This window comes from Dermochelys coriacea, chromosome 26 (assembly GCF_009764565.3).
Source record: "Dermochelys coriacea isolate rDerCor1 chromosome 26, rDerCor1.pri.v4, whole genome shotgun sequence".
Lineage (NCBI taxonomy): Eukaryota > Metazoa > Chordata > Testudines > Dermochelyidae > Dermochelys > Dermochelys coriacea.
Window position 1 is genome coordinate 6,910,394 of NC_050093.1, and position 19,329 is coordinate 6,929,722.

The following is a 19,329-nucleotide window of genomic DNA, read 5'->3' on the forward strand; positions in this document are numbered from 1 at the left end:
GACTGATTTTTCACATATGAAAGTACTACTCGTAGGAGTAAGATCCTGGAGGAATAAGGGCTCAATTATGGCTTTGAGAGCCAGAGTCACGTTTCTGGAAATAGGCTACAGAGGCACCATGCTAGGGAAGGTATTCTACCTACGAAAGGCAGAATGTGGGATGCTTGGGTGGAGCTGTGAATCTGTGGCATCTTAAGGATGCAGCATGAGCTCCCTTGAAGCCAGATCCAAATCCCATTGAGCTCTGAGGATAGACTCCCGTCAGGCCCTATCTGTACAGCCTGTAAGCGCTATTAGTTGTGCATCCGGGCTGGCCCCCAGCCATGACCCTTAACCCACTAGATTCACTCCTGTTTCAGAGTGTTGAGTCATGCTGGCTGCTTGTCTTCCTCCCTTGCATTCATAGCATGTGAGCGAGCCCCATTGCTACTCCTGGTAATAGTGCACTAGGGAAGGGAGTAAGGGATCCTGAGTTTGCACACCATGCCTTGGCCCGGTGCATTTGCCTGGCTGTAGCCAGATTTCTGGCCCCAAATACATGAACTTGAAACACACGTAAAGGAGATTTTAAAAAATGAACGCCCAAGCCAGAAACCCCACAGAGGTCCATTTCTAATACAGGCTTTTTATTCCAAAGTACAATACGCACATTGGAAAAACAGTATCAAAATATATATACAAAAATAACAGCCGTTTGCACTGGGCTGATTTTTTTACATAAAAATACAAAGGGTGGCAGTTCAGAGTGAGAATAGCCAACAGAGTTTTGTTCTATTTTACAAACTGAGAGCAGAACAGATGGGTCACAGGTGAAATATCCAAGTGGGTGTTCGGTTACCATGACTACTAAGGAACAATGGATCAAATCCATTGTTACCCTTCAGATGGGGCCCAATTCTTCACTGCCTTATCATTTACACCTGTGCAAAATGGGTGAGCCACTCTCTATGGTGCATATTCTTCTACTTTATCCCCTCTAAGGGCCAGGGTGTCTGGGGCTGGCCAGCCCTGTTCAGTTATCGGACCCAGCTGGGAAGGGGGAAGGTGATCCCTATGAAAAGATTGAGAGAACTCCGCTGTGGGCCCTGAAGCAGGGGGACTGGAGGGAAGGGTGAGCCCTCCTTTCATCACAGGGGCAACGGGGAAAGCCTGTGGGCGTTATAGCGCAGGATGGGCAGAGGAACTGCTTTTGTGGTTGATATTTTTGCCTATATTTTACGTGCAGGGGAGAGACTGGAGTGTGGCAGTGAGTCCTTCCTGAGGAGGTCGGGAAATTGAAACTAAGTGAAGGGAAACTGAAGCTGCAGAGAGCTTGAAGCCAGACCAGGTAGGTGACATTACTACATTTACACTGGTGTGAATCAGAAGTAAGTTCATGGAGATCCGTGGAGTTAGATCAATATAAGTGAGATAAGAATCGGACTGTATCGTTCTGATTAGGCAACGTTTTACACCCACTTTGCACTGATTTAAATGACCACACAAGGTACAGGGCAACAGAGAATGAGGAGCTTTACACCAGTGCAAAATGGGCATGTAAAGCTACCAAATCAGCATGTTAAGTGTTTTGCACTGGTGTAAATGATGGAACAAGGTGCAAAGTATGCCCAATTGGGCCCAAATGTGCCTGTGGATTTCTGCATTTGGTGCTTACTCCTGCAGCTATTACTCCTTTTGAGTAATCATATCCCATTGAAGTTAGTGGGGCTCCTCAAGTGAGTCAGGGCCCCAAGATAGGACCCTAAGGAATCTTTTGTTCTAAGTATCGTATGATCACTTCTTTTGGCAAGTGGATAAGCAGCGTGCTTGAGTTTGAAACATATTGTAACAGCCCAGGGATGACCTTCTACTCTTAATGCTGACTGAGAGAAAGGACTGAATCCTTTCAGAATGAATAGGTTCTAAATAAAGAACGAGCTGGAAGAAAAATGTTATCTAGAGATATTAGAAGTTACATTCCGACTAGTTAGAAAACGGGCAGTTGTCCTTTCATGTATTTCAAATAATTCACACAGTGGCAATGACCATAAATTGGTGAGTTGTTCACTTTAATGGGTTTGATCCTGTAAATTCTTACTCCCATAAGTAATCCTGGCTCACGATAGGAGTCTTCTGGACTTCCGCAGGTCTCCTGGCATGAGTAAGGATACGTGTGTGTGTGTGTGTGTGTGTGTGTGTGTGTGTGTGTGTGTGTGGTTTGCAGATCTATTGTGTTGGGGGAGGAGGGAGACAAAAAATCAATTTTGAAATGTATATTTTCATGAAAAATAAGATTTCTAAAAATTCCCCAGACCTGAAGACGAGCTCAGTGTCATCTTGAAAGCTTGTCTCTTTCCCCAGTAGAAGCTGGTCTACTCAAATATATTGCTTCATTTCCCCACACCCCTTGTCTCTGAAAAGAAATTATTACACTTCCCATTCCGGAAGCAATCACTCCAACAATATGCAGTCCCAACTGCCTCGAGGAGAAGGGAGGGAAATTAGGCCTTTAGCTTTTTGTGATTTTGGGGGGGTTTTAATACTACAAAGATGGGTACCATTATAAAGAGCTTGATAGATATCTAATTTTTTTTTAAGCCACATATGCTCAGAGGGCATAAATTGCCATAGTTCTGATTTGTACTACCTGAGAATTTGGTCCACTGAAATTATAAATGATCTAACATAATTTCCTTCCCCCCCCCATTTTTATTTCATTTCTATTTTAAAACCTTTCTTTCCTCCACAATAGATGTTACCTCAAACTTTATGTACGGACAGGCATTTCCTTTGTTCCTAAAAGCCATCACTGCTACTTTGAACAGACTAACAGAGGTCAAAATATTGCTATTCACTTAACAACCATGCATAAAAGCTTTTATCCCATGTTTCCCTTGTATACTGCAAAGTGCTGAGCTTTCTCACTTCCCACAAAAGAAGATAGGATCAGAAGATGCTCTGCATCATGCAGCATCAAGCTAGTATGGTATGTATCAAACGGAAGCAGGAATCGCCTCCTGTTAGTCTGCTCAAATGGCGAGTGTGAATAACAACAAGATCATTTAACTCTGTGATCATAAGAAAACCTTACAGAAAAAGTGAGTCTCTTCTAAAGCACTAGGCCGCTTTGTCTCATCTAATTTTACAAACAGAATTGCTTTTCTTTAAACTGTTAGGAAGGCTGAAAACTTAGGCTATTAATACAATAATTCTGTGTGTTAATGTTCAAACAGCATCAGCGTGGTGATATGCAAAACAGATCTGTCTTTGTGATACTGAATTTCGTGCTATCTTCTGGTTTGGAACATGCTGCCATGTTACTGGTGGTATACATTGGTGTGTAGACTATAGAACCTGAGCAGGTGTAAATGAGCATGGTTCCTTCAGAATCAGAGAATTGATTGATATCGGCCGAGGATCCTGCCCACAATATTTATTGCATATGGTAAAACCTCTGTTGTCGCCTAGTATTTCATGTTTTGTTACTATGCAGCACATCATGGCTACATATCACTTCGTGACACAGCAGAGAGAGTGGCAAACTTGCTACTTCAAACCAAAGGCCTTTTACCACTTAAGTTACTTTAACTAGCAGTATAGGTGCTATGACACGTAGTTATGCAGTTCTAATTCTAGCCAGTAAAGAGCAGTGGTGTACAGATGCATTGACCAGTTCATGACAGTAATTTAAATGGGGTTTGTCACGTTGGCTGACAGTTCTAATACATCTCACAGTCTTCACCTTAGGACCACATGGCTCTTAGTTTCCATTGAATGGGGGGGGAGGGGAAATGCAGACTCCATTTTTTTTTCCCCATTCAGTGTCCCATCTGTGGTCTGTTTGAGAAGACCAAGTATTTAAATATTAAAATATACTATGCAGTGTCACAGAGTTAGTGGCCTAGATGAACATGCCGAGACAATTGCTGTGCAAAACCATCATCATTACTTAGTTTTTACACGCTGATCGTGGGGAGGGCTAAAGTTTTCCAAAGCACCTAGGCTCCCACGTGTTTAAGTCTCTTTTCAAAGTGGGACTTAAGTCCCATTGACTTTCAATGAGAGAAAAGGGCAGACACTATATAGGTTAGTGGACTGTAACTCGGGGGCCTGGGTTCTATTCCTGACTCTGCCCCTGGGTGGCCTTGGATAAATCACTTCATTGCTCTGTACCTCCATTTCCCCATCTGCAGAATGGAGATCGTAATCCTTTCTAAAGCACTGTAAGTTGTACCCATGGAAAGCATTATACAAGAGCGTGGCATTTGTTAATGGGTGCTTTGGAAAATGTTATCCTAGACTTGTAGCAGTGTCGAACCTTGCAAGTCCCCGGAAAGGGAAAAGGGCATGCAGGGTGCTCAGCATCACTGAAAATCTGGTCAGAAGTGCTTTCTCCTCCTTCCCCCCGCCCCCTTATTAGAAAAAGCAAAACAGTAAAAATAAAAAGAGAGCTTTTCTCTTTGGAAAAATTGAAGTCTTTAGCTGTAGTTATCACAAAGAGGGACTCCAGCCATTCAAGTAGTACAGGTATGGATAGTACTGGTAGCTGTTATACACAGAAATCAGAGCGGCCCTGGAGACGACATCCTCTTTAAGGACTGGGAAAACCGAGTTCTTACCGAGTCCACTAAGTTCTGAGGCTAGCTGCTTCCTTTTGGTCTTGTACCTTCTGTTCTGGAACCAGATTTTCACTTGGGTTTCAGTGAGCTTCAGGTTCTTCGCCAGGTGGGCTCGCTCTGGGGCGGACAGATATTTCTGATGGCTGAACTTCCTTTCTAACTCGATGACCTGAGTATGGGAGAAGGCTGCCCGTGAGCGCTTTTGCTGCTTCGGGGTCCTTTGGTTGCTCAGTGAGGATTTCAGAGGGTTTTCACAGTCCGACAGGTCGGTCTCCGTATATGCCCCTAAGGGAAGGAAGAGTTAGACACCAGAAAGGAATCAAAACAGCTTGTTCTCAGGCGTTTCCCCTGCAGAGAGCACACAATTCTATTGTCATCCTGGAGACATTTTTACATGCTCACGCGAGCTTAAAAATGCAAAAACCTTTGGTATATAGTTCTCTGCCTGCCCCTGAATTTTGATACAGTGTTCGCTCTGAGCCAGATTTTTCAAGGTATTTAGGCACCTCACTCACATTGATTTAAGTGGGAGTTAGGCACCTAAGTACTCTTAAAAATATGTCCCTCTGTTGTTAATTTGCCTTTTTCTTCTGTACTCACAATGGGTGTTGCCACTATGGGGCCCTGACTGGGGCTCCTAGACATGATTGTAATACAAATAAAAGAGCGATGCCAACTCTTGGGATTTTATTGTGAGTCTTGCAATAGTTGGTGTTTTTTCTTAAAGCCTTAGATCCTGGAGTCCTGTGATTTATGTGAGAATCTCAGCTTTCACTTTAAAAAGGTCAGTTCCTACTCTCCCGGTGCAGAGAAAAGTTTGGAAATATGAAGTCAGTGCTCCCCAAAGGCTCAGATAGCAACTATATATAGCAAATTAAAAAAACAAAACAAGACCCTACCATCCTCATGATATAGGGTTTGGTTTTTTCAAGGCATATCTCCTGAGTTTTGAATGCTTGGGAATGGCCACCCTAGTAATTTGTAGTCATTAGCTAAGATTTTCAAAGATGGATGCCCAGTTGCATGTCCAGGCACCCATAAAAGTGGGTCTGATTTTCAGGTGCTGAGCACCTGTTACTGTCGTTGAAACCATGATAGATCTATATAAGCCTTTTTTTTTTTTTTTAAGAGCACCCTTATTCAGGTGGATCAGGATAAAATTAGGGGCCCAGTTCTCTTCCCACACACATTCCACTTACTTCCATAGAGGTATTGCTACTTTCCACTGCTTTAATTGGCCGCAGAATCAGTCCCTTAGCACCTAACTTAAGGCACCCAAGTTTGAGAATTTGGGCTCTCGACTCAGTCCTACCCCATCCCCATGAATGGCAAAGCTTCCAGTTCACGTCGATGGGAACAGGATCTGGATTCCTACACAAGTTACCATTCAGGTGGGAGTTTTACTGCTAGAAGGCTGAACTTCTGATATATTCAGGGTAACGAGATCAGAAGTGTCTCTTTGCTGCTGCTCTTTTTGCTGTGGCATTGCTGAGCAACTTTAGAAGGATAAAGAGGATACCTGCCACATGAAAGACACACTAGTACATGCTGGTTTTAATGTGACAGGAGAGCAGAACAAAGGAATTGGGGCATCGTTGATGGACATCACAGCTCAGCGGTGTAGCAACCAGACACGTCGCCTTAATCTTAATTCCAGTAGAATCATTCTGTCGCTTGAGCCCCTATCCAGACAGGTGCTGAGTGCCCACAGCTCTGATCGAAGACCATGGCAGCTGGGAGTACTCTGCACTTTTCAGGATCAAGCCCTCCATAACTAAAACCCACAGTCTGACAGATTTCTTAAAGAGACAGCCTCAGGTAAAAATAAGAACAGCAATGTCCTCCTCTGTGGTGCTAAATGACGCCTACAATTACTAAAACCGAACGAACCTTAAAATAACTTGTCACTATTTATACAGTTTGTTACTTTGGTGGTTCTTTTTTTTTTTTTTTTTTTTTTTTTTTTTTTTTTTTTTTTTTTTTTCCATTCAGCATGGACAATGGCAATAGACCAGTTTCCCATGTTGATTTGTTTGGGATGGAAACAATAGGCTAAAAAGAAAAGGAGTACTTGTGGCACCTTACAGACTATGCTCAAATAAATTTGTTAAGCTTTCATTGGAGGCATCCAATGAAGTGAGCTGTAGCTCATGAAAGCTTATGCTCAAATAAATTTGTTAGTCTCTAAGGGGCCACAAGTCCTCCTTTTCTTTTTTGCGAATACAGACTAACACGGCTGGTACTCTGAAACAATAGGCTATTCCTCATGTGGTGTAAATCGGTTTAGCTCTGCTGAAGTCAATGGGGTTGTGAAGATTTACAGAAGCTGAAGATCTGGCTCAATGTAAGGGATTTTTTTTTTTTAAGTAAATTTCCAAGGGAATTTCTCCCCCATCTTTTTAAAAAAAAAAAAAAAAAAACTTCATTGAAACATTTCTCTTGATCTTCAGTTTTGTGGAAAAACTTGTTTGAACGTCGGGCCCAATTTCACTTGGAAAGATCCCTTTTAAGAAGAAAGTGATTGATTGATTAAAGTGTCTTTTATTATTATTATTATAAATTTATTATAGTAGTTCCTGAATATTTGGATTGTGCTAGGTGCTGTATAGATCAGTCCCTTCCCCCAAAGAGCTTACATGTGTTTGATCCCGCTTCTTGTATATCAAAAACACAATGGAGAGAGACACTAGCATTCCTTGGAGAGTGCAGTGGTTTCCACTGCTTCCCCAACACGAACAATTTAAAAAAGAAAAACAAAAAATTGTAGCAGTTACTTTCTTACCCCCTCCCCCCATCATGTGCGAGAAACTTGTTGATATTGAAAGGGCACCATCCTTTAAAGGAAGCGCCATGCTATCTTTAAAGCAATTACCTTCGCTGTGGCAGGGATTTGCAGCCTTTTCTGTTTTGCTGCCCCAACCTGGAAATACACGGATCCAGAAACGCACCAGCTTAAAAAGGACACATCAGCAGGTGCATGAACAATAAGATGCCCCTCAAAGTGAATCCAGCCAATATTTTATTATTAGGTGCAGCCCCAATCATGCACCAGGACCCCCTTGTGCTGGACAGGCACAGAACGAACAGCCAGCCCCTGTCCCAAAGAGCTTCTACTCAACGACTAGGAGGACTTGTGGCACCTTAGAGACTAACATTTATTAGAGCATAAGCTTTCGTGAGCTACAGCTCACTTCATTGAATGCATCCGATGAAGTGAGCTGTAGCTCACGAAAGCTTATGCTCTAACAAATTTGTTAGTCTAAGGTGCCCCAAGTCCTCCTTTTCTTTTTGCGAATACAGACTAACACAGCTGCTACTCTGAAACCTACTCAACGAATGGGATTTTCAGACCTCCTGTTAGATTTAAGTATTCAGTGATGGTGACTGCAGCAACTTTACCAGGCCAGAAAACAAATAAAGGGAGCATCCAGGAGCTCTTTAAACACGCAGCTGCGGCACGAAGTGGGGGGGGGGGGACTCTTCTTTCAGTCTTTCTGGGCTCTCCCGTGGACTCAGCCGGGGCCATATCTATATTTTTTCCCCCAAAAATGGTGGGGCGAATTTGCAGTGGCCCAGCACCCCACCATGGTTGGGGTACCTAACTAGGAGCAAAAAGAAAAGGAGGACTTGTGGCACCTTAGAGACTAACAAATTTATTAGAGCATAAGCTTTCGTGAGCTACAGCTCACTTCATCGGATGCATTTGGTGGGGGGGGGGGGAGAAAAGCACACCAGGAGCTGAGCTCTTCTGCGAAGAGAGATAAGAGTCTGTGCAGACGGTGGCCGTTTCTATTGCTTTTCCCCGGCAGAGACCCCGCTTCTGCGCCCCCGTCGCCTGATTTGGAGGGGCCCCGGCGGCACCCCGGGACCCAGCGCTTGGAACTCCGCTCCGCGCTCCAAGGCAGAGAAGCTGCCCCTGGTTCAGGCTGCAGGGTCGCTGCTGGCCAGGACGGGGACCCGGGATTTACAGCCGTGCAAGCGGGGCAGGTCTTGCAGAGCCAGGCACGCGTGGGGACCGCTTACCTGCGGCTGGCTCTCCTGCCCGCTCCTGGGGCGGCGGGGGGACCCCTTCAGGGAGGGGTTTCCCCGCTGGCGGCCGGGGAGCGGAGCTTGCACCGTCCAGCGCAGGCTCCGGGCGAGAGGCACCGCAGCATCCCCGGCTCTTCCTCCCTTGCCCCGCAGCTCCGCGGTCGGCCCCGTCCCGCAGAATGTCTTGGATGAGGAAGGACGTGAGCGGCTTGGAGGAGAGGGGCATGGTCTGCAGCGAGCCCTGGGGGAGGCTCCTCCCAGCCGGGTGCAGCTGCGGGGCCCAGGGGTGGCTCTTGCCCTCTGAGGGCTCTGTGCTGCCCTGTCCCTCCGGCCTCCCTGGAAGGGGTGCCCGGGAGCTCATCTCCCTCCCCGCAAGTCCACCAGGGAGAAGCCCACAGGCACTTTCACTTTGCAACACTCCCTGCTTTGCATTTATAAGCCAGCCAGCTAGCCAAGCCTCCCGGGTCTGATTGGAGCCTGGGGCAGCGGTGAACGCCCTCGGCTACCTCTCTGGGCTCCCACCGCTCCTGAGCACTTGCTATGTTGTCGGTGCCAAGGGAAACTGCCATGCCCCGGCTGCTCCTGGCATGCTGTGTCCATGGGGATTTGCAAAGTATCTCTCTTCTATCTCAATCATAAGATTTTATATTGCTGCCCATCACCTTGGTATCGGAGAACCTTCCACTTCCAAGTAATAGCAACTATCAGCGGGATAGCCGTCTTAGTCTGTATCCGCAAAACGAGGAGTCCGGTGGCACCTTAAAGGCGAACAGATTTATTTGGGCCTAAGCTTTCGTGGGTAAGAGAACCTGCATCTGAAGAAGTGGGGTTTTTTTTACCCATGAAAGCCTACGCCCAAATAAGTCTGTTAGTCTTTAAGGTGCCACCGGACTCCTCCTTGTTTTAATCAGGTTCCTAGTGGACTTCGTGTGGTCTCTGGCATCTCTCCCTCTGCCTGTGGGCAGGGTTTTTTAGGACGGCCCCGGGTGTCAGTGTTGGGCTTAGAAGGTGGTGTCGGTTGTCTGGTGGAAAGTAATTTGCATTGTTTATAATACCCAAACTACTATAAATAAGTATTAGACATTTAGGCCTTTTATCGGTGATTAATAACGAGTGCTATTTTTCTGTGGGCCGTGTTAACATGATAGAATCTTTTGGGTCAGAAATAAAGCTGAGATCCTGATTCACTGTGGTCATTGAAGAGCACGTGGCGTAGATATTTTGTTCTTGTCGTTGTAGGAAAGGGTCTGAGCTTTGAGGTGCTCAAGTTATGCAGTTGGTGGTAGAGCTGGGGTAGGATCCATGAGCGTTTGGACATTGTCACATACCTGTGCTGTGGGGATGGTGGGGACTCTTACCTCAAGTCATAGCCCCTAAACTATGACAGTCTCCATTTTTCATGCTTGCAGGAATACCTGGAGATGGACACTTAAGGCAGCCAGTAGTGGTCAGAAGGGGGAAAAGAGCTGCACGTCTTTCCTTTCTCAATGGGAAGCAGCCCTTGCTATTCTCCTGGGATACTGCATCCCTTTGTGTACTTGCAAACCCTCATTCGATCCTCCCTCGTCAGTTTGGTGTTTGCTCACAACTAGTTTTTGGCCATTACATGATCTGACCCCAAGTACAGAGAGGAGTTGAGTATCGTGGGGAGCAAATCTTTAGTTAAACTTACAGGATCAAATTCATCTCCACTGTAATTTCCTTAACTTCACTGGAGTTAGCCCAGTGTTGAATTTGGCCCATTGAGCTCTGGTAAGGTAGCCAACGTTACAGGAATATTTATGTAAAACCATCATAGATGATGGACTAAAATTCTGCCTTGGCTTCCACGGGAAGCGCTTCTTTGAGAACAAAATTTGCCCTAAGGTCTAGATCCTCAGTTGGCAGGAGCGGATTTACCGTGAAACAAACCATGCGGTGGCAGGGGGCCCCCAACAATGCAGGACAAATATCTGACAGCCTGCCCCCGAGTCCTGGCCGGCGGTGCAGCAGACTCAGGCAGGCAGGCTGCTTGCATGCCGTGGCTGGTGGTCCCGCACTGCTCCCAGAAGCGACCGGCTGCTGGCTCCCCTCTGCGCGCAGAGGGGGAGGCAGCTCTGCGTGTTGCCCCTGCCCCAGGCAGCGCATGGAGACCCGCTGCTCCCCTCCCCGCAAGGGGCACACAGACACGTGCCAGCAGCAGGGCTAAAGCCCGCTTTTCCTCCCTCCCTCCCCCCGTGCCGCTTCGCTCCCAGAAGCGACCGGCCTGTCCCTGCGGCCCCTGGGGGGGGGGGAGGTGTGTCTCCATGCGCTGCCCCTGCCCCAAGTGCCAACTCCGCAGCTCCCATTGGCTGGGAGGTGCAGGGGTGGCGCCTGCGGGCAGCGGCGCATAGAGACCCTCTGGTCCCCCCCCGGCCTAGGAGCCGCTGCCGGAGGGGGGGGTGTGCCGGTCACTTTGGGAGCTGTGCTGCCCAAGATAAGCACCGCCAACCTCCTGCCCCAGCCCAGAGCCTGCACCCCACACCCAAATTTCCTCCCAGATCCCTCACCCCTTCCTGCACCCCAACCCCCTTCCCCAATCACGGTACCTTACTTTATTTTCATTTACTTCCAATTACTTATAGTATAGGAGGAGGATGAAGGAAAAAAAGAATGAAAAATGGGAGGGGGGGAGATTGTTTTTTCTTGGCTGGGTCCCGAGAGGGGGCAGAAATGAAGCTGTGCACAAGGCCCCACCAACTCTAAATCCACCACTGTCAGTGGGCGTAAATCAGTATGGTTCCTTTGACTTCGTGGAATTATGCTGATTTACATCAACTGAGGAACTGGCACTGAATGTTTAGTCTGATATATTTGCAGGTGGTCCCTAATATCCCTTTCCCCTCATAAGCATGACATTCACTACACTGACGTCTCCTTCTACTCCTATACCCTTATCCACCCCAAAATCCAAAAACAAAGCCCCTACCCCAGGGAGAGCATATACTCTAAAAAGTGAGAGGTGCCTTGAAATCCTCGTGGGACTTCACTGTTGCTATTGACTTTTACATGGAAGGTGCTCAGATACTACACTGATAGGAGGCAGTATAAAGCCTTTATAGACGGGTAATGATCCTGCTTTTAACTTTTTTTCCATTCAACCTCTCTAAACTGTTTACACTGGGTTTTTTTTTCCCCCCTGCAGTCTGTTTTGTAACAGGAATTGCGTCCTTTGGAGAGCTTCAGTAGCTCCAATAATAACTCCGTCTCATTATCCTCTTATTGCCCAAGAAAAGCAATTTGGAAAGATTTATGAAGCAATTGGAGCTGAACAGTATTATTCCAACAATGCCCTTGCGCCAGGCTCGCTAACCCCTGTCGCTTGCTTCTGGAGAGCAGATTAGGAGCCGTTGCTTGCTGCCCGAAAGTTTAGAATGCATTCAAACTGGGTGGCCTGCAAGTGACTTCCTTCCCAATCTGTTCAACAGCTTAGCCAGAAGTCCTCACCTGTAACACACATTGGGAATGTTTGCTTAGAGCTGGGGGAGGTGACCTTCTCACACTCGGTCAGTGAGTGGGGGGGAGTGCAAGGCTGTGGCTGGCCTGCGCATCTTGAGATTTCCCACCTCTTCCCCTGGAAATATTGCAAATTAGCGTAGTATTTGGTGGGTGAAGCAAGGGTGGTGGTGGGTTACTGGTTATTGTGGGTCTCCTTTTCCTCTTACTCAGGCACGTGTAGGTCAGGCGTAGCCACGTGGAGATAAAATTGTAAGAGGCGATTAAGATACCATATAAATATAAACCCAGGGCCTTGCAAAGCATTTCCCTGGACTTCTTACGCCTGATTCTGATCTCAGCCCTGCGGCTTGCAACAGTGTGAGCGCACCATCCGTGTAATTACATCCATTTAAATGCATATTGAAGCAGCTTTTGTGTATAGACAAGTTCTATGCTGATGTCAATCAGGAGTACTGAAGTCAGTGGAGTTACATGGAGGTTAAAAAAAACAGTGCAAATGGAAACAAAATCGGGCTTATTGAGTAAAATTTTCGAAAGCACCTACATGAAAGTCAATGGGAATTAGGCTCCTAAATCATTTCGGAGCTTTTAAGAATTGGACCCAGAGTGTTTTTAATGCTAAGCTGTGTGATGGTGTAACTGATCACTTACGCTTTTGATCTGAAGTAATAGTTTTTACTGTTACTATTCTGTCACAGGACACCATTTACCTAGTGCTTGATCTGCCAGGTCCTTGGGTAAGTCTGTGCGGCTATTGCCCGTGTGTGTGTGTGTGTGGGGGGGGTACTTGTGAATAAATGGAAAGCTAAGTGTTCGGTGTGGTCTTCTGCACTGAGCAGTCGAGAGCCTCTGTTTCTAACGCATGAGAGACAGGAGCTCAGTTACTACAGTGGCGAAGGCCATACAAGTGCCGAAGGATGTAAGAGTACAGGGTAACGATGGAGCGGACTGAGGAGGACGACTGGGATTGTCTGATGAGAACAGGGGCGTGACCCTATTTGTCTTGGTACTATTTCTCCCACCTCTTCAGCCTCTTGCTGTTGAGCAGCAGCGAGGTGGTGGGTGCAGGGGCAGTGCTCTTGTCGTTGTAGGAATGGGTTTCCCTGCACATCCTGTCCTGCTCACCTTCGGCTTGTATATGCAGCGCTCCTCCCCTGTGCTGCACAGGACCAGTTTTGTAGGGCTGCCCCCACCCCCCCTGTGTAATGCAAATAGTAACCAATCAACTAATTAGTCATAAGTGAACCCTGAATAACAGAATAGCCCCCATTGAAGCTGTTGTCAGCTGTGTCTGCTTCTGCCAAGGCTGAATCAGCCCCAAGTATATATGCACATAGACCAAATGCTTCCCACTGTGGCCTCATTGATTTTAATAGGACTATTTGGTCCCTGTGCCTATAATTTTGAACGAAATCAACATTCAAAACCTAGGGCAAGGTTCATCCCTGGTGTAACTCCACTGCCTTCCGTGGCAGCCAGGTCTCCAGATTCCCAGTCCAGTCTCCTAATCGCTGGACTATGCTGCCCCCCACCTCACTCCTTGTAGTTGCAGGGCTATAATAATTCAATTGTATCCAAGCATAGGCGTGATCACAGTGTATTGCTTTGCTAGGTTTATTTATGTGGGTGTTGCTTTGCTAGGTTTCACCCCAGGATCAACCTTTACCAGCCCACTCTGGTTACAAGTGTAACAGAAAACTTTGTTGATGAATGCCAGGTAGTTCAGCACAAACTACAGACGAGCAATAGAAACTGCAAGTTTTCAGGAAATTCTCTTCTCTCAGGTTTCAGAGCAGCGGCCGTGTTAGTCTGTATTCGCAAAAAAGAACAGGAGGACTTGTGGCACCTTAGAGACGAACAAATTTATTTGAGCATAAGCTTTCGTGAGCGACAGCTCACTTCACCGGATGCTCAGTTTGGCTGTGGGAGTGCCCCTGTGTGGTTGGTTGGTGTATTGTGCTAAACCCATTTGAGCGTTGGTTGAAATCTTTGCTATAGTGTATGGCTGGCTTTTCAGATGTCTTAATGCAACACGATTTGGGGTTTAGATGAGGTTTTTGAGTGGGGAGTGGAAAACGGGATAGATTTAAAGGGAAGGGAAATGTAATGCCCTCCCAAATTGCAAATCATTCTACAGAACGGAGCAGGGTTTGGCCCTGGGCTGAGTATATTTTAAATAAGCCAAGAATTCTAATGGGGGGGCAGATGGGACTTCTGGATGATTTGTTGCCAGCAGACACCGGTATTGTAAAGAGGCTGACCCTGCAGGCATCAAGCTCACAAAGCTCTCCTGGCTTCTGTGTGTTTCTGTCTGTCATAAGGGATTTGGATTGTGCAGTGGCTACTGGATTAAGTCCTAGAGTGTGATCCTGAAAAGCCTTATACAGTTGAGTGATTCTATTTTGCATTGCTCCTGTGAGGTAAGGCTTGCATGGTGGTGCCTGTAGTTTGCTACAGGCTGTAAAATAAGCTCAACCTGACATTGTTTGTGATTGGCAGTTGACAGCAGATGATGGCAATGCCTAGGGAGGGCAGACAATAACCTTCAAAATGCCACAGTCTCTCTCTCTCTCTCTCTCTTCTCCTCACCTGACATGTTCCTCCCCCCTCCCCCGAGAGGCCAGGTGGATGTTGCATTGGGATTTCAGTAGAGTTAATGGAGTGGCCCCACCTCCTTGAAGCTGCACATGCCTGTAAATGCATTTTACTCAACTAAAGCACCTTTAGCCATCTGGGAGGATGTACCACAGAAAAAACACTGAGGGCCCAATCCTGCAACCTTGACTCATCCAGGTAGCCCTTACTCCCTGCCACTAGTCCATTGCTAGGGTGAAACTCTTATCATGTATTGAGTTGCATTATTTCCTGTAAGGTTTTGCCCAATGCATCTTCCCGCTGGTCATTTGTGAACATCCCTGTATGAGTTCCTTCTCCCTTGCTATAAACTTGTTTAGCAGTCTTCAAGGTGGGGCGAGGAGTTATAGGTGGCATTCATAAAGGTATTTGGGCACTTAATTCCCATTAAAATCAATACCTTGAAATTAATGGGAGTTAGGTGCCTAAATACCTTGATGAATCCCACCCTATGTGTCTAACAGTTAGCAGAGCCTAGGGCAGCTGGCCTGTCTCCCCAGCTCAGGAAGGACTGACAACAGACCCAAAGTATTTTAAGCCTCGTCCTTTGGGGAACAGTTTTATTCTTCACACAAATTTCCACAAACAAAGCAGGCTGCCAGGACCTAGAGGCCTTTCCCCTTGCATCTCTTTCCCTCTGCTCCAAGGCTTGCCAAACAGTAGCTAACCTTCTTCTTGCAGCTCTTTCTAACTCTACTTTCTGAGCTGTTTGTAGGGAACACATGACCCTTCCCCTGGAGGATGTCCTAATTGAACAGAGCTGACTGGTCTCCGACTCCCTGGGTCTTAGAGGGGCAGACCGTCCTGTTACTCCTCCTCAGTGCAGTTTCTGTTGCACAGATCCAATAAAGTAGTTAGGAGTTTACATACCTTTTGAGGATCTGGGGCTCGGTGTCTTGAGAGAGCATTTTTGCAATCTACGTATTTTGGAGAGATAGTGACCCCTAGAGATTGGATGTGAGAACCTGGAATTGGTACTTATGTCTCAGCTCTTGCTATGTCGGTCCCAGTCACGTGAACCTGGATGACAAAGGTCAACACCGCACCACATGACCGAGGTAAACATCCGCTGATTCCAGTGGCTACTGTTACAGTTGTTAACGTGTCATGGCTGTTTGGGGGCCTCTGCGAAATGAGTTTGGTGGGTCTCAGTTTTGTTTTGTAGATAAACAGACCGCTTCGTTCATTCCCCAGGGCTGCTAATCCATCATCTCTCACCAGCGCTAAATTCGCGGCACATTAAACAAGTAAATAAGCCATTGTAGTTTAGTGTCCTAAGAAGAGGGACAATGGTCAAAGCCCAAAGAACCAATCACACTTGAACGACATGGGGGCAAAAATTCCCCAGCATTATTTTCAATTTTAAGAAGAATCCACACAAGCATCAGCAAGCAATAATGCTGTCAGAGCATCACCTGATGCCTGGGTAAAATGGTGGTAGGGGTACCAGAAATGTAGAGACTGTTTGGACTAGAGAAAGCAATTCAAGAGCTTGCCGTTTTTCTTGAGATGCGGAAAGACTTTGAAGGAAGGAGGAGCCGTTCCCCTCTCGTGTTGTTTTTCATCTAAAGGAAACATTAACAGAGGAGCATCAGTGAAGCCGTATGAAAAGGGCCACCTCCCAGCGGGTATAAATTGGTGTTGTGCCATTGACTGCAATTGGTGCTGATTTACACCAGTAGAGGATCTGGCCCAATATCCTGAATACATGTCACAGCGGCAGTGACCAAACACAGCACAGAATATAATTGCGGGCTGTGACCCATGACTGATTTTTCCTCAAACCTATCCATTGAGATATTTATCTGAGGGCTTGTCCACAAAAACAGGTCGTGCCCAGGAAAGTGGGGCGTTAATCTACCCCGCACTAGCCAGCCACGTGCCGAGTGTCTGTGTGGACCATGATGCCGCGCACTAACCGTTCCCTAGCGTGCCTTCTTCTACCCAGCTTTGAAATTAGAGTAGTTCAGAGTGCACTAGGGAACTGCTAATGTGCAGGGTCCGCGCTGGTGCAGGGTAGATCACACCTCGGCTTGTCATTAGCTAACTGTTTGTTTGTGTAGACAAGTCCTTAAGTACTTATATGGGCCTGTCGTATGGGAGTGTCTCTAAATCTTTAATCTCTTTCTCCTCACTACATCGCTGGGAGATAGCGAAGTGTTGTTATCCCCCAGTTTACAGATGGTGAATGGTGGCACATGTAGGCTAAGTGACTTGCCCAAAGTCACCCAGGAAGTCTTTTGGCAGAGCTTTGGACTCCCAAATCCTAGGCTATAGCTCAAACGCTGAACTGTTCTTCCCTTGAAAAATCAGAAGAAAAGATTATTTATGATAACTATGTAATATATTTATATGAATGAATAATAATAGCTAGAGTGACAGTAGCAAGGATAAAACTGTAGAAGAGTTAACTCTCCTGCATCTGGGTATACTAAATATCTGAGATTAAGAAGAAACTTCCACTGTAGAATTGATAATTGCCCATTATGGAGTTTTTTACACCTTAGCTATGAAGTACCTTGTATTGCTTGCTATGAGAGATGGAACACTGGATTGCATGGAACAGTGATTTGATCTGGCACAGTAATTCCTGTGTGTGTGTGTGTGTGTGTGTGTGTGTGTGTGTGAGATAAAATACTCTTGCACAGTATCAATGTATATTAGGAGAAGAAATCTATATAAAACATGACTAATTCAGTGTCACCAACCCTGAGCACACAAAAATCATGAGATTTTTAAAAAAATACATGCCTTTTGGTTTTTGAGCTTTTGGGATTGATGTTTTCAGACTCTTCTCTGCGCTAGCAATTAATATTTTTAAATGAAAGCTGAGCTTCCCGTGCAGTAATCTGACTCCTGGAGCTGAGACATTAAGAAAAACACCAAGTATTGTAAGATGTGATTAAAACTATAAGAGTTGGCAGTGCTGTGGGATACATTACACATGTTTTGCCTAGCGTTCTTAAAAGCCAGGAGCCTGTCGCTTCTCCTGATTGTGCTAGGGCTAGAGAGGAGATCCAAGGCAGATCTGATCTCAGAAAGTTCCCAGAATGAGCTAGGATTGAACCAGGGAAGAGCCAGCATGTCTGCAGCTTTATTGATTTATCTACCTGGCCTACATGACACCTCAAGCCCTGGGACAGGCAGGAAAGTGAACGATACTATCTCGTGTGTGTGTGTGTGGGGGGGGGGGATTATTTTCTTTAGATGTCAATTTAAGTCCCATTTGGGAAGTGAATGAACACTAAAGAGTGATGGGGTTGAGCAGGAGTAGAGATAAAAGCCTAATTGCCTCCTGAAAGTCTCTCCCCAGCAAATACTTCAAGGATAAATTGTCAAGAAGGGGGCTGAAAGGGAGGTAGCAGCCTTGAGTGGAGAGAGAGTTCTCACTGAGGAAGATGAACCAGCAGGGGGTGATCTTGAGGGGGGCCTGTTGTGTGTACTCTTGTAGAGATGTGGCAGGAGGAGTTGCAAGGGGGTTGTGAGGATAATTTAGGGGCTTCTTCATAACCAGAGTGAAAGTTCTGGGAGCAGATGGTTCCCTTACGTAGATATTTGCAGGCTAATTTTTCATAGGATGCTGAGCATTAGCGACTCCAATTGACTTCATTAGGACCCATGGGTACAAAGATCCTCTGAAAACCCACCCATTTAGGGCCAGGTTCTCAAAACACATCTGCACTAGAGCTAGGTGGGAAACTCTTTTTTCCTACCCTGGGAAAACATTGGAGCTTTTAGAAAAACGTTCCTGTTTCCACTTGGGGGACACAGCCGTAATCTTGAATTGTTTTTGCAAAACTGACAAATGAAGCATTTTGTTTCCATCCTTTCTAAACATTTCATTTCACGTTTGACCATTTTAAATGTGGGGTGGGTTTTTTTTTTGTTTTTTTGTTTTAAATATACTGTAATTAGCTCAACGTTCAAACAAAAATGTCATTTTGATCTGGAAAACTGGAATTTTTTGTTAGGAATATGTCAGAATGGGATTTGTTGACCATTTCAAAAGTGTTTCTCCCCTGCCCCCCAAATGTTTTTGAATTGAGAAATTCATCAAAACTGACCCTTCCCTGGGAGCAGTTTCAGTGAATCAACATGTTTTGATGAGAAAACAGTTTGCCAAAAAAATCACAACCAGCTCTACTTGGCACTTTGGGAGCTGATCCTTTTGAAAATCAGTCCCTCACTGTGCTGAGTGCTGAGCAGTTGAAAAACTGACCCTAAGTAAATGAACTGTGGTGTAGCTTTCTTTCTGTCTTCCTTTGAAAAATAAAGGGAGGGGTTTCCAATCAATAAATGGATCACAAACTGCTAATCCTGGACTATATTAAAAAATAAGATATTTTTTTCTTTTTTCTTGGTCAGTTTAATAATCCCCTATACACAGAATCACACACAATCATCTTGTAAACACAAGCACAATTACACAACGACACATTATCTCGCTCATCCAGTTACTTGATTGTACAGTTGTATGCTTTTTGTTTTTCTACAGTTAGATTTGTACTGCAGGTAGATCTTTTTCAGCCTAAAACTTAGATAGTATATTTCCTGGTTTAAATGCTATTTGTTTACTTTCCTTTAATGGCTT

At 45.8% G+C, this 19,329-nt stretch overlaps 1 protein-coding gene and 1 long non-coding RNA gene across 4 annotated transcripts in view; one reads left to right on the forward strand and one right to left on the reverse strand.

The window, feature by feature from the left end:
• The window catches only part of LOC119848758, a 92,525-nt gene that overhangs the window by 21,302 nt on the left and 51,894 nt on the right, over nucleotides 1-19,329 (forward strand). Inside the window, exon 2 of one of the 2 annotated variants that reach the window (XR_006277077.1) lies at nucleotides 1,226-1,327. This is a non-coding gene — a long non-coding RNA (uncharacterized LOC119848758). Of the gene's footprint in view, nucleotides 1-659; nucleotides 1,328-19,329 lie in introns of those variants that run through there. The other variant, XR_006277078.1, reaches the window with a different exon arrangement.
• Nucleotides 612-9,034, reverse strand: NKX3-1 (NK3 homeobox 1). Of its 2 annotated transcripts, XM_043502934.1 has the most exons (3): nucleotides 8,921-9,034; nucleotides 8,622-8,881; nucleotides 612-4,883 (listed from the first exon to the last, which is right to left on the reverse strand). In XM_043502934.1, the coding sequence occupies exons 1-3, from the start codon at nucleotides 8,986-8,988 to the stop codon at nucleotides 4,471-4,473; spliced, it is 741 nt and encodes a 246-aa protein (XP_043358869.1). In that variant the 5' UTR covers nucleotides 8,989-9,034; the 3' UTR covers nucleotides 612-4,470. The 2 variants fall into 2 exon arrangements, with proteins under 2 accessions (XP_043358869.1, XP_038240877.1); XM_038384949.2 differs by having other exon boundaries at nucleotides 8,622-9,034.